This window comes from Ochlerotatus camptorhynchus, unplaced genomic scaffold (genome assembly GCF_037179485.1).
Source record: "Ochlerotatus camptorhynchus isolate MF236.1 unplaced genomic scaffold, CSIRO-AGI_Acam_v1.1 ptg000361l, whole genome shotgun sequence".
In the NCBI taxonomy this organism is placed as follows: domain Eukaryota; kingdom Metazoa; phylum Arthropoda; class Insecta; order Diptera; family Culicidae; genus Ochlerotatus; species Ochlerotatus camptorhynchus.
Window position 1 is genome coordinate 968,816 of NW_027040849.1, and position 14,194 is coordinate 983,009.

A 14,194-nucleotide genomic window follows, 5' to 3' on the forward strand; every position below is an offset into this window, starting at 1 on the left:
CTTGGCCTGCTCCTTGGGTACTGTAACATGTCCGGGTGTGGTCAATGTGTGATCAATGGCACAAAGTTTGACATCTATAGTTTGACCAGGCATGGAAAATCATTTGCATCCATTTCGAGCATTCATTTACATTCATTTACCCCTAACATTTTTCATCAACAGAATTCCGCAAAATGATGGATCGAGCTTTTATAGGTTTTGTTATTAGCTTAAACTTTTGTTAAAAACCAAAAACCGTATCTCTTATGCATGACGAACCAGAGCAAACAGAATCCACTACTGTTTTTCAGTGAATGTACTTTACATTCACTGAAAAACAGTAACAAGTTCTGCCCGCTCTAATTCGAGATACAGATTTGAGCTATTGGCAAAAGTTGTAGCTAATAACAAAACCTACAAAAGCTCGATACATCATTTTGCGGAATACTGTTGATGAAAAAAGTTAGGGGCAAATGAATGTAAATGAATGCATGAAATGAATGTAAATGATTTTCCATGCCTGAGTTTGACTGCCATTTTCTTTTCGAATTCTTATTCGATTTGATGTGTGTCACATATTAATAGGTTTGTTTAAAAATATTCAATTCCGTAAGCAAAAATGCCATCTGATCGCTCCAACAATATTTACTAGACTCAAATTCCCTTTGGGGGCGTAGGATCCAGATTGTAACTATGGAAATAGAAATTTCATTTGGGAGTAACAAAATGCAGTGATATGAAATGCGCTTGTGTCAAAATACAGAGAAATTCCGGAGTGATTTGAGATTTGGGCGTAATTGCTTTTGTAAACAAACACGTCAATCGCCGATTTCTCGAAAATAAAAGCTCATTTTCGTAAACAAGCTATGCCAAATGATAAAGGAACAATTCCTCTAGCTCGTAGAGTTATTAGATTTCAAAATTGAGCTTTCATTCACGGAAATCGGCGATTGACGCGTTTGTTTACAAATGCAATTACGCCCAAATCTCAAATCACTCCGGAATTGTGAACATTCGAGCTGATTTGAAATATAGGGATTTACATGAGTTTAGAAAATACCATGACCTGATGTATGGTAAAGTACCCGGAAAAAATAAGTTAAAGAAGTAACTGTGTACCATTTGGTGAATTTCCACTTAAATTTGACAGATAGAAAATTTTCAAATAAACCTGCTATTGTACCAGACGTATTTTTGACAGACTAGGAATCAATTTTGACAAACACCTTCTCGAAAATCAGAAGACCAACAAGAGGGGACTTTCGAACAGTATAATTTATTTTCGAAGTGTCAAATTTAAGTAAAATTTCACCAAATGGAACACAGCCTTAGTAGGCTCGTCATAGGATAAGGCCGTCTTCCATTTGGTGAATTATCACTTAAATTTTACACTTCGGAAATAGATTATAATGTTCGAAAATCGTTCTGTTATGGATCGTTCGGTTTTCAAGGAGGTCCTTTTTTATTTAACGTCGGTCTCTGTTCCGCAATCTAGTGCCAATCAAATGTGCAGGAAGGCAACTTCCACACCTACGTAGGATATCGCACCCATTTCAACGCACATGGCCCGGGACCAACGGCTTTACTTCCCTTCCGAAGGAAGACGTGACCAGAGATTTTTATGCCTCAGAAAAATCCCACCGACCTCGGCTGGGATTGCACCCAGAGACCCATTGGGGTGAGAAAGCAGTCACGCTTACCACTACACCACCCGCGCCGGCTTTTTCAAGGAGGTTTATGTCAAAATTGATTATTTGTCGGTCTGAAGAAAGTGTGGTAAAATAACAGGTTTATTTGAAAAATTTCCATCTGTCAACTTTAAGTGAAAATCTGTGAGGGAGAGGCAGACTCGAAAAATATGAACATCAAAACATTTAGTGGCATATTAAAACACAGAACAGAAAAGTACATGTTCTCACTGCACACTGGACAATCTCAAACAATCACTACACGCTCAAAGCAAAACAGGCTATTTTGCTACGCCTATTTGGATTTGATTTGAATGGCAAAAAATTTCATAACAAGAACAACAGAATACTACTTTGTCGTAATCGCTCATTTCCGTTCTATCGATCAGAAAAGATCAATAATAGCTTGCTTGAGCTTGAGCTTGATTGACCGCCCCCGGTTGCTACTCTGTTATTGCCAGATCAGCTGTAATTACACAGAGAACCAATAGACGATGCTTGGGACTAGCAATCATCCTCAATGTGTAAAAACTGGTGATCTTAAATTAGGCAATACCAGCGCCGGCCCCGCCCGAACACAGGTCAAGAAAGGAATGGGAAGGACTGTGTTGACATGACACTCGCTTTGATGGAAGCCGAGAAAACCTCTGCTCTTCCACGAGGAATCACTGAGATGTTGGATAAGAGGGTTGGGTTTGCAGCAGGGTTCGTTTTGGTAAACGATAAGCTGAATCGATGTCTTAACGATCATATAACGCGAATGAGCTTGGGACTAAACCCACGGTCTTCTGCTCAGTAAGCAAAAACGTTTGCCACTAGGCAGACGAGCTCCTTTTTAATCATCGAGTTGCTGTTATTACCATGTAGTCATGTTAACAAATAAAACGATTGACGAATCTTGAATGTGGATGGGCCTGAGATTAGAGTCATGATATTCTGCTCAGTAAGCAAAAACAGTTGCTCTAAGGCCACCGAGCCCCTCATATCACATAATACCGTTGCTCAAATTTTTGTATCCATTCAAACCCGGAACCAACGACAACAACGAGTTTCGCAAAATACACGATACACAAGCGGTTTTACCATAAATCTCTTTGATATGTAAGGACCTGGGACCGCGTTTTTCTGCTCAGTAAGCAGGCCACTGTAACCGACGATCTTTCAAATCCGAAAACTAAAAACTACGAAAAAGTACTTAGGCCTTCATTAAGTTCCACTTTCACGCGACGTTCAATGTTTCAATTTGCTCTTTACGTATTGTTCAGGCTATAAATAGGCTCTTTTCAAAAGTTACGCGAGAAATACGCACAATCGTCGCCTACCTCGCAAAACTGGTTCCAAACGACAACAAAGGCATAAGCAACGATGGATTGTTGAACTTTGCTGGCTGGTGTAGTGCTGTTGCGGCATACTATTTTGGGAATGTATATGAGCGTGTACCATGTATGGTAGCTCATCTCTCATCGTGATGGTGGGACATAGTAGACAAATTAGAGAGAAAACAAGGAGGTATTAGTATTAGTTATATGTAAACAAACAAAACAAAAGAAGAGAAGAGGAAAGAAGAGCAGACAAATAAAAAAGGGATGAAGTAGATAACAAATAAAAGAAACGTAGGTAGATTATAAGAAAAGGCATTATCCGAGACTCGGCAATCAAATGTCACTCCCGCCGAGATCTCAGCGAAACCCCCTCCCCGCCGAGACCCGCACAGCCGAGCTCGGTAGAAAAAACTAAGTGTGTAGATAGATTAGTAGGAAAATAAATAAAACTACTTTATGACTCAAAGTGCAATGAATGAGCGTTAGTTTCGGGATCATTTCAGTGTTAGAGTTATGTTAGTTTTGATCCGTAATCAGCCATGCTGACCCCTCCAACATTAGTTGCAGGCAGTGGTTGTTAGATAATGCGGCACTGTAACTACTACTATTTTAGTGGTATGATTCGTCAAGTTTATACAACTCAATGTTTCAATTGAGCCAATCTATCTATCTTACAATTACAAAAGCAAACCTAAACTTACAATTATATGCAAATGCAAAATGAAACTTGGCAAATCATCGTCAATCCCCTTATTACAGGGCAGGGCCTGACGATTTGAATCTAATTTAATTTTGATCAGTGAACGGGCACCATATGGTACATTTTCTCAACATGAACCTATCATTTCCAGCCTATCTGAACTATTTAATAAATGGAAGCCATAACATGGGTTACGCTCCCCCTAGGCGGGCCCTCCGCATCCTGTCTCTGTCTTATCTCAAATACAAAATGCCAATGGTATGAATGTATCTATATAGGGGAATTTACGTATTCTCGTCAATCTAAGCAGCGTCCGCACTTCTATTAGCATATTCACAGCGTCACGCACATATATGACGTGTCTGTTTGTTTCAATTCATCTGCTGCTTGCTTCTCTATCCATTCCAATCGACAGAATTCTTCAAAACTGTTTGAAAGCGTTTTTACAACGCTCTAAACTTCTCAGGTGAGTGTGACTATTGTCGGCAGCCTCTTTTTCTTCGGCAACCTTCCCATTAGAACTGCGTGTTAACCAGCTGTTCTATTATCGGCAACTCGAAATCAGCCCCATTTTGTAGTACGTATGCTTGATTTGAAGAAAAATCTGGCATAACAGGATTGCTCGGTCCTACAAATATAATCAGATTGAAGCTGAAAGACTAAAGAATCATTTGGATACATTCAGGGAAGTATGTTGATGGTAAAACATAGTGAAATTAACGTTTAAATTTTGGTTGCCGAAAACAGTCAATAGGTGCCGAAGCCGACATTTACCCTATATTGGTCAGGCTTCAGAATCGTCCAGTGGGCAGTGCGCTCTACACTCCAAGTTACCTTTTTTCAAATTTACCGCAAATTTGATATTTTACCCATTGAGTGTTGATTAGTCACAATGAAACATTGTGACAGAAGTTGAGGTTACTAGTGTATTAAATAATCTAGGTCCTATTTAGGATTATATCTGAAAAATCAAAATCTGGCCAACGCCCACCCTAAACCTAAACCTGTTCTAATCCACCTGAAATGACTAACGAATGGAAGACTTTGACTACCCAGCCATGCAATAGTCTCATTCCGTGCCTTATGACAACTTGATGATTCTATTGCGCTCATCTTCTTGCACCACCCAGGGGAGACTTGGTCCTGTACCCAATGCTTAACTTATCTCCTTTCCACTCAGCTACTCGCAATTTCTTGTGATATAGTGGGCGGAATATTATTATATGAGACAATTCAATGCAGACGTCTTTCCAAATTTGGCAGATCGACAGGTAATCGGTGAGTTACCACGATAGTTGCTATTCAACAACTCGACAGCGTCCCAGCGTCAACGCCTGCTATGAGAATTTCCCATTGCAGACGCCAACGAAATGACGTGATCGAGCTATCGATGAACTACCCTGGTTATCGCCTGGTACCTTATAGCACGATGCTAGGAGGCGAACCGGAAGAATCGATGAGCTACCTCCCCCACAATCAGAAAAGATCAATAATATCAATGATTTACCATGCACAAATCAATAATAGGTTTGTTCCGATGCGTTAGTTAATTAGCTACAACATAAATCCTATTAGAGCTCATTGTATAAATATTTACGCTTATTGTTCTCAAAACAAAAGAAGCACTTCTAGCGAATCCCCTTTGTCTACGTTTATCCGTAGAACGAAGCAAATCTAATGGCGTTTCAATGCGTTAGGACGGAATTGACAATCGTAGAACGAATTTAGAATCAAGAAGCAGTATTAGATTTCAAACCATATCTCGACAATTTGCGACTCTTTATCAAATCCAACGGTACATATGGAAAGGTGAATAAATTTAGAAGCCATATTTGACAAAAACATTACATTTTTGTGCAAAGATAACCCGTTCAAAGAACTTTTTCTTTGTTAGGTAAAGCGCGAATTGTGCTTAGTAGGACGGAAATTGGATCAAAACCCCTATATGAGCAAGTCAAACGCACACTTTTTTGCCTGTAGATTTGAAGACATACTTCAAATCTCCTCGTACATCGTACGAGTTAGGTAAATAATTGTGCGTTTGACTTGTACTCAGGCTTGCAATTGCTCATTACAGCTAAAATGCTAGTTTTCGTAATTATGAAACTATGGGATACTATAATGATAACTTTTATTTGTTAGAAGCAAGAAGAAGTGGTAAAGTTTGTGTATGATATATAAAATTTGTCAATTTTGCTTTCAGAAGGTCACAACTAGCGATTTTATGATCGCTGATTGCTCGCTCATCGCGTTGCTCATCGTTACAGCTAATCGCTAGTTGTGACCTTCTGAAAGCTAAATTGACAAATTTTAAATGTCATACACAAACTTTTCCACCTCTTCTTGCTTCTAACAAATAAAAGTTATCATTATAGTATCCCATAGTTTCATAATTACGAAAACTAGCATTTTAGCTGTAATGAGCAATTGCAAGCCTGCTTGTACTGTCGCATTAATTACCCTTCGCTCATTTTCAACTTCTATTCACTTTTCATACTGCCGTTCTCTAACGGAACTATCTACTTACCCTCTTCTAAGACCATTCTCTAGCTAATAAATTATCACACCAAAGCTTCATGTTAGATAGCATTTCCAACCAAATCTGAAAATCGCAAACTTTACGTATGAAGTAAGAAAACAAGCTGGTCTGGCAGAAATAAGTCTGGTGCAATAGTAGGTTTATTTGAAAATTTACGGTGAACATTCCGAATAAGATAGGATAAATCTGATCACGCCTTCCATCGGAAGGGAAGTGTCGTAACCTCTATCTTTTCTACTTTCCTCCATTTATTTAACGAAAACTCGGACACATACGTCTGTTACTTTCAATATTAGCAGAGTGAATATTATCTGTTTGAATTTCATATCTCTGTAATCCCGAAGGCCAGTACCGTTTTCCGAAGCCTTATCTATTTCGTCCCATGTTACATCCATGCATCCCGCATCTAGTGCATAGAGGACATGATTCTCGTCGTTTTCCTCAAACGGTATCGCTGGTTGAGGAAAAACGGGACAAATATAGTCACATGCTACTAGAAGTAAAATACTCTGTTTCGTGAGAATATTTTAAGATGATTTCAAACGGAGATGAACTAGCCTACGGCTAAAAATCTCTTAAATTTAATAACAAATACACAATTTAAAACATGTTTTACAAGCATTGTCTAAAGTAAACCTCAATTTAAAATAATAGCAACACAGAAAATAAGAAATGCAGTTGAAAAGTCACGGTAAAGAACTTCATGGGATGGGTCAAAGTTGTAAAGCACGAATATTGTTAATCCTATCCTTATCCAACAGCAACAATATTAATCAACTGATGTCCAAATGTTATCTATTGCACATTAACTATATAAGTACACATTACTATCTCCACAGATAATCAAATTAATCACCAAGAGCCCCCATGGAGTGGACGATGGATGGTGGGAAGGCGATCTGAATGGTAAAATTGGAAACTTCCCGTCGCTAGTGGTGGAGGAATGCGACGAAAATGGTGAACCGTTGACCGAACCGGAAGATGAATCTCCCCCGCCATCTGCGCCTCCTTCTATTGCAGCACCTGCGCCACCGCCCATGGTTCTTCAGGAGGCTACCCCTCCGGAGGGTCAGAGTCCAAGTACGTCCCGGAAACAACACTTCCTGTTTGATCTCTGAATAAATTTGTGTGGTTTCAGCTTTTGACAGCCGAAGCTCCGAGCCGGTGGTCGATCGGTTTGAATTTGAGCTCAACAATGATCAACACGACAAATATGGATCCCAGTTCTCGGCACCTCCACCGTCGCAGCCACCTCCAGGTATGATAGAACCGTAAGAAAGCTTAAGGATATGTTTTATGCTCATTCTTTATCTTAACATCGTCGTTTTTATGCTGCGCAGTAGTAATATGTGAGGAACCTGAGGTAATGTATACATACCTACCTACCAATGTCGCATTGTTCTTTGGGTAATGAAAATGCACATTTTCGATGCAACAGTATGGTTCCAAATTACTTGACACAAAAGGGGGTGAACAGAGTGAACTTTAGTGTGGAATCTCATTACGGTTTGTTATAAGTGGAGTTCGAGAGTGCTTCACGGAAACGGATGTTACCCCAAAGCGAGTAGCGTGAAATGCTTGCCAGACTGAGCACTTATAACACGTTATAAGCCTATCTTGATGACATTTTTCTTGTCGATAATTATTATGACATTTTGTAATTTTATTTTCTGTAGTATTTTGCATTTCTAACTGACTCCTCAAAAGTGCGTAATCGCTAATAAAAATGCGCTTTTTCGTTGTATCGTCTTGGTGTCTCCTGCGAATTTATTCCTCATGAACCAAGGAAAAGATGCCCAAATCAATGTTGTAAAGGGTGATACGGTCAAAATTTGGTCAATATCAACTTGACGTATTTCTTTCAATTTTGCATTTAAAAAACCTGAACACCCCTCATTTTGAAGGTGTGTGTGTGTAGAATGTTGCTCCTATTTTGATTTTGGAATTCACTCTTCAGTTGTCAAAATGCCGTCCAAGCAAGAAGAGCAGCGTATCAAAATTTTGCTCGCGCATCGCGAAAATCCGAGCTACTCGCACGCAAAGTTGGCAAAATCGCTAAAAGTTGCCAAATCAACCGTTACAAATGTAATTAAAGTGTTTGGGGAACGTTTGTCGACAGCCAGGAAGTCTGGATCGGGGGGAAATCGAAAACCGGAAGCCGCTGAGACGACAAAGAGAGTTGCCGGTAGTTTCAAGCGAAACCCTAACCTCTCTCTCCGAGATGCCGCAAATAAGCTGGGTGTATCGTCTACAACCATGCATCGAGCCAAAAAACGAGCCGGACTATCGACTTACAAGAAGGTAGTGACTCCAAATCGCGATGATAAACAAAATACGACGGCCAAAGCGCGATCCCGGAGGCTGTACACGACGATGCTGACGAAGTTTGACTGCGTGGTAATGGACGACGAAACCTACGTCAAAGCCGACTACAAGCAGCTTCCGGGACAGGAGTTTTATACGGCAAAAGGAAGGGGAAAGGTAGCAGATGTTTTCAAGCACATGAAACTGTCAAAGTTCGCAAAGAAATATCTGGTTTGGCAAGCCATCTGTACCTGTGGCTTGAAAGCAGCATTTTCATAGCTTCCGGGACTGTCAACCAAGAAATTTACGTGAAAGAGTGTTTGAATAAACGTCTGCTGCCTTTCCTGAAGAAACACGGTTGTTCCGTACTGTTTTGGCCGGATTTGGCATCTTGCCATTACGGTAAAAAGGCCATGGAGTGGTACGCCGCCAACAACGTGCAGGTGGTTCCCAAGGACAAGAACCCTCCCAACACGCCAGAGCTCCGCCCAATTGAGAAATACTGGGCTATTGTCAAGCGGAACCTAAAGAAGACCAAAAAAACTGCTAAGGGCGAGCAGCAGTTCAAGGCAAACTGGCTTTCTGCGGCGAAGAAGGTGGACAAGGTGGCTGTACAAAATCTGATGGCAGGGGTCAAGCGTAAGGCCCGGCAATTCGGATTTGGAAAAGCGGAAGCCTAACTGAATATTTTTCCTGAATTTTATACTAATTGAACTTGAAAAAGAAATTTAATTTGATTTTTTAAATAAACGATTTCACCGATTTACACGCGTTTTCCCTTGACCAAATTTTGACCGTATCACCCTTTAAGCGGTCACTGTGGTCAACGCATTTTCTGTGGGCTGCCTTTCTGACACAAGTTATCAAAGTACAGTACAGTACGAAACTAAAATATCATATTATTACAGTCAATCTCTGCCATACTATACTGTCGTCGAACACACTGGGGGTTATTCCGAGTGTCGAAGTGACTCTCCATTTGATTTGCACAGAGAGTCACGTCACCACGACGTAACTTTTCTTACTTCACTAGTGACAAAAGTCACTTCGACTCTCGGAAGAACCCCGACTTAGCTTTGTCTACCAAGCTTAGCTGTGCAAATCTCGGCAAAAGAGGTTTTTCTGAGATCTCAGCTAATATTTCATTTGTTTGCTGAGATTCAGCTAAGCATTATCCGAGACTCAGTAATCAAATGTCATTTTTGCTGAGATCTAAGTGAAACATTTTTTTTGCCGAGATTTGCACAGCCGAGCTCGGTTGAAAAAACTAAGTGTGAAGACCGTCACATAATTATGTACTGTAGTTTTACTCATAATAAGAGCTGCCATAATGTTGTGCTTGTGTGAATTCTGAAATTAGCCAGTAATGATGTTCTTGTACATTTCTGATCAGAAATGGTTTAATTTACACAACATTGAGGAATAAGAACGAAGTCACACATTGTCATATTATAGTTATTTGATAATTTTCTTGTTGCTCGAATATTGTTCTACCGTTTGTGTTTTGTGTGAGAGACGACGGTAGAGCACAGCGCTTGCAGATATTATACCGATTTTCAAACTTGATACCGATATACAGATAAAGTTTCTCAGAATACCGATTTTTGAGTTTTAATACCGATTTGTACCGATTTTAATTAATAATAATCACAATGATTACTGTCTGCCCGCACTGAATTGTCAGATGAAACTATTGTGAGAGACATTTATCTTCTTGAAAATTAAAACTTTTGAACCTGCACACTTAGAAAAATTCATGTAAATTTAGGTGTTCTGAGAGTGAAATATACGAGCCTCAATTGTGACATAAATGTACGTCATAACAGACGCGAAATATAGCTGAATCAAACGTACTTTTCGTCGAGCAACGCATTTTACAGTCTCGGAACACTTAATATTAAATGACCTGTTTGTTTACGTCTCATCTTTAATGTCAAAGATGGATTCCATCACGTGTAAAATTAGTTATTTCTAAGAGTGTGCTCTAAAAAAAATCATTTTCCAAAATGTCTTATGCTTGATACTCTTTCGACTAATACTTACATTTCCACGCGTTTTTGTTTACCAAGGAGTCGAGAAACAGCTGCTAGTTTATCCCAATAATTTCTGGAAATCGTGTGGAAAAATAGGCCCATAAAAACTTTATTTTTTTGACTACCTGAAATTTCTTTGAAGTTTCTTGCAACTTTCCCTAGGAATTTCCGTTCACCTTACCCTGCCCTGTAAGTTATTTCCGATTCCTTCCGGAAAGCTATTTCGACTTCCCTTGGAAGCTTCTTCTGGTTTTGCTCGAAAAGTTCTTGCGTCTCCTCCCGTCAGGTTTTTCAACTTCCCCGGGAGTTCAGAAATGCTTTCAGAATTTTTTGCGGTTCCATTAGTTTTAGGAAAACTTCAGGAACTTTTCAGAAGTTCTGAAACTTCAGAATAGTTCGGACTTTTGGGTAGGTTCTGATAAATTATAGACAGTTTCATTAACTTCTGTTCAAATCCAAGAACGCGGGAATCTCAGGAAAGCCCAGAGAACTCCAATGAACTTAAGGAAACTGAAATATTTTGGAAACTTCACAAGCCTAAAGAACTTTAAAGAAATTTAATGGTTTTCAGGATTGTTCCATTTGTTTCAGGAGAATTGAGTTAACTTTAGGGAAGCTTTGAGAACATAAGGACATATAAATTCAAGGAAATTTCTGAACCTTTAAATGAGTTCCGAGAAACTCAGACAATTTCCAAAAACTTCAGTTAAGGTCCGAGAGGTTCATGAAAATTTTGGAAACGTAAGGGAAGTTACATGAACATTAGAAAAGTGTAAGAACATTTTAAGGGAAGCTCTGTGTTTTTTATCGGCAGTTTCGAGAACTTTAAAAAAAATAAAAAAAATTGGGATGTTCAGAGAACCTTCCAGGTATTTTCCCATCTTCTCCTTGAAGTATGTTTCGACTGTTTCGTAAGCCCTCTTCGACTTTTTCCATAAGTTTCTTCCAATCTACCGTAGGAAGTTTCTCCCAGTGTCTGCTGGAAGTTTCTTCCGTCTTCTCCAGGAAGTTCAATTAAAGTTCTACCGGATGTATCTATCGAGTTCCCCTAGAAGTTTCCTTCGTCTTCCTCTGGAAATTTCTCCATAAGTCACTCTCCGTAGCTTTTTTCCGACTTATTGTGAGGTTTTTCCGAGCTTCTCCTAACTTCCCCTGGAAATGGCTCCTCCGAGATTGGCTTCCAAACTTTTCTTGCTTCTGGATTTTTTTTTACGATAGTTTCTAAAAAATTTTGCTAGAAGTTTCTCAATATTTATCTTGGAAGATCCCCATCGGATGTTTTTTCGACATCTTCTAGAACTTCCTTCAAAAATCCTAAACACGAGATTTCCTTTGTTCTTCCTCTGGAAGTTTTGTCGGTACCATTAAGAGAGTAATTCAAATATTTCCCAAAAAATTCTTCCGACTTACATCGAAAGTACATCCGTTGATTTTAGTCCAAAAGTTTGAAATAATTGAAAATTAATTAAAATAGTGAATACCGATAAATATCGATTTTTTAATCATTTGATACCGATAATCATGAAAACAATCTGGCAACGCTGGTAGAACATGAGTGAATGAATACAAACATAAAATCTAATGCTTACTTACTTACTTACTTAAGGGTCCTGTGCACCACCAGCGGTGCAAAGGGCCAACGTGAAAGACTTCCATCCTGGGCGGCTGCTCGCTTTTGCCTTGACCTGGGCCCAGATCAGATTCCTATCGATTTGCTTAATTTCCTTATTGAGGCTCCGCCGCCATGAGCCCCTGGGTCTGCCTCTGCTGCGATGTTCTGCCGGATTCCAGTCCAGCGCTTGCTTGCAGATTTCGTTTCCACCCCGTCGAAGTGTGTGGCCGACCCACCTCCACTTTCACTCTCGAATTTCTGTTGCTATCGGCTTCTGATGACATCGACGATGGAGCTCGGCATTTGAGATCCAGTTGTGAGGCCACCAGGCACGAAATATATACCGCAGGCATCGATTGATGAAGACCTGCAGCTTTTGAGTGTTCTTCGCTGATACACACCACGTCTCACTGGCGTATAACAACACAGATTTCACGTTCGAGTTGAAAATTCGGATTTTGGTGCGTTGACTTATCTGGTTGTATCTCCATACGTTTCGTAAACTCGCAAAGGCAGCCCTAGCCTTCTTGATTCGTACACCTATGTCGTTCTTGGTCCCGCCGTCCGACGCTATTTGGCTGCCAAGATATTGGAAACTTTCGACCTTCTCCACTGCTTGCCCCGCTATCGTAAAGTTGGAAGGGTTGCCCGTGTTGATATCCAATGATTTGGTCTTGTTGACGTTGATGGTGAGACCCGCCGCAGAGGAGCGTTCGGCTAGGTCATTGAGCTCAATGAATACCAAATAAAGGGACTCTTGGAATTCATTGACCTGCTCCAGGATGATGCGGAGCGTGACAATATGGTCCACACAAGATCTTCCGGCACGGAATCCTGCCTGCTGCCGTCGGAGAGTCACGTCGATCTTCTCCTGTATCCGATTCAGGATAACTTTGCACAGAACTTTGAGAACAATACACAGTAACATGATGCCTCGCCAATTGTCGCACACAGTCAGATCCCCCATCTTTGGGACCTTCACTAAGATTCCCTGCATCCAGTCGGCCGGAAAAGTCGCGGTGTCCCAGATATTACAGAATAGTTGATGCAACATTTGTGCGGATAGCATGGGGTCAGCTTTGAGCACCTCTGCTGATATGCGATCGACCCCTGGAGCCTTGTTGGATTTCATGCTTCGGACAGCTGCTTCAATCTCATGCAGTGATGGGACCTCGGAATTGACGCGAGTGATGCGCCGCACCCTAGGCGGATCATGCCGAGATGTTGATGGCTGGTTGGCCGTCGAAACTTGAAGAAGTTGTTCGAAGTGCTCAAACCAGCTTTTCAGCTGGTCAGTTGGGTCGGTAAGCAATTGTCCAGTCGTGTCCTTCACTGGCATCCTCGGGTTCATCCTTGCTCCACTCAGGCGTCGTGAGATATCGTAGAGGAGGCGTATATCGCCAGTGTTTGTGGCTTTCTCCCCTTCGTCAGCCAGGGAGTTCACCCACGCTTGCTTGTCCCGTCTGCAAGAGCGCTTGACTTCCTTCTCTAGAGCCGAGTACCGTTGACGGGCTTCGTTCTTGGCTCCTCTGGTTCTCGCCCGCTCTATCGCGGCTTTTGCTTCTCTATGCTCCTCAATCTTCCGCCAGATTTCATCTGTGATCCACTCTTTCCTCTGGGTGCACAGCTCACGCAAGTTGTTCTCGCTTGTTTCTATAAAGGCATTCTTGATGACCGTCCATTGTTCTTCTACGCTGCCACCTTCTGGAACGTCCGCAGGTCGAGTCTCAAGTTCTTCAACAAAAGACCTTTTTACCGCTGTCGGCGTGTGTTGAACCACCGCCCGAGTCTCTCCTCTCGTCGCTGGATCCGCGCCAAGCGTAGGCGGATTTCGCCGATTAGAAGATGATGGTCAGACGCGATGTCGGCGCTGCGTTTATTCCGGACATCAAGAAGGCTCCGTCTCCATTTTCGGCTGATGCAGAGGTGGTCGATCTGATTTTCGGTATGTCCATCACGGGAAACCCACGTGATTTTCTGCACTGGCCGATGGGGGCTCCCCCGATCACCATGTCGT

At 41.1% G+C, this 14,194-nt stretch overlaps 1 protein-coding gene across 2 annotated transcripts in view; it reads left to right on the plus strand.

The window, feature by feature from the left end:
• nwk (nervous wreck) overlaps positions 1-14,194 on the plus strand; it is a 53,580-nt gene that overhangs the window by 35,478 nt on the left and 3,908 nt on the right. For both annotated transcript variants that reach the window (XM_065231787.1, XM_065231788.1), the window contains exons 6-8: positions 7,068-7,308; positions 7,367-7,486; positions 7,569-7,591. In XM_065231787.1, the coding sequence (XP_065087859.1) occupies positions 7,068-7,308; positions 7,367-7,486; positions 7,569-7,591 (384 nt within the window). The remainder of the gene's footprint in view (positions 1-7,067; positions 7,309-7,366; positions 7,487-7,568; positions 7,592-14,194) is intronic.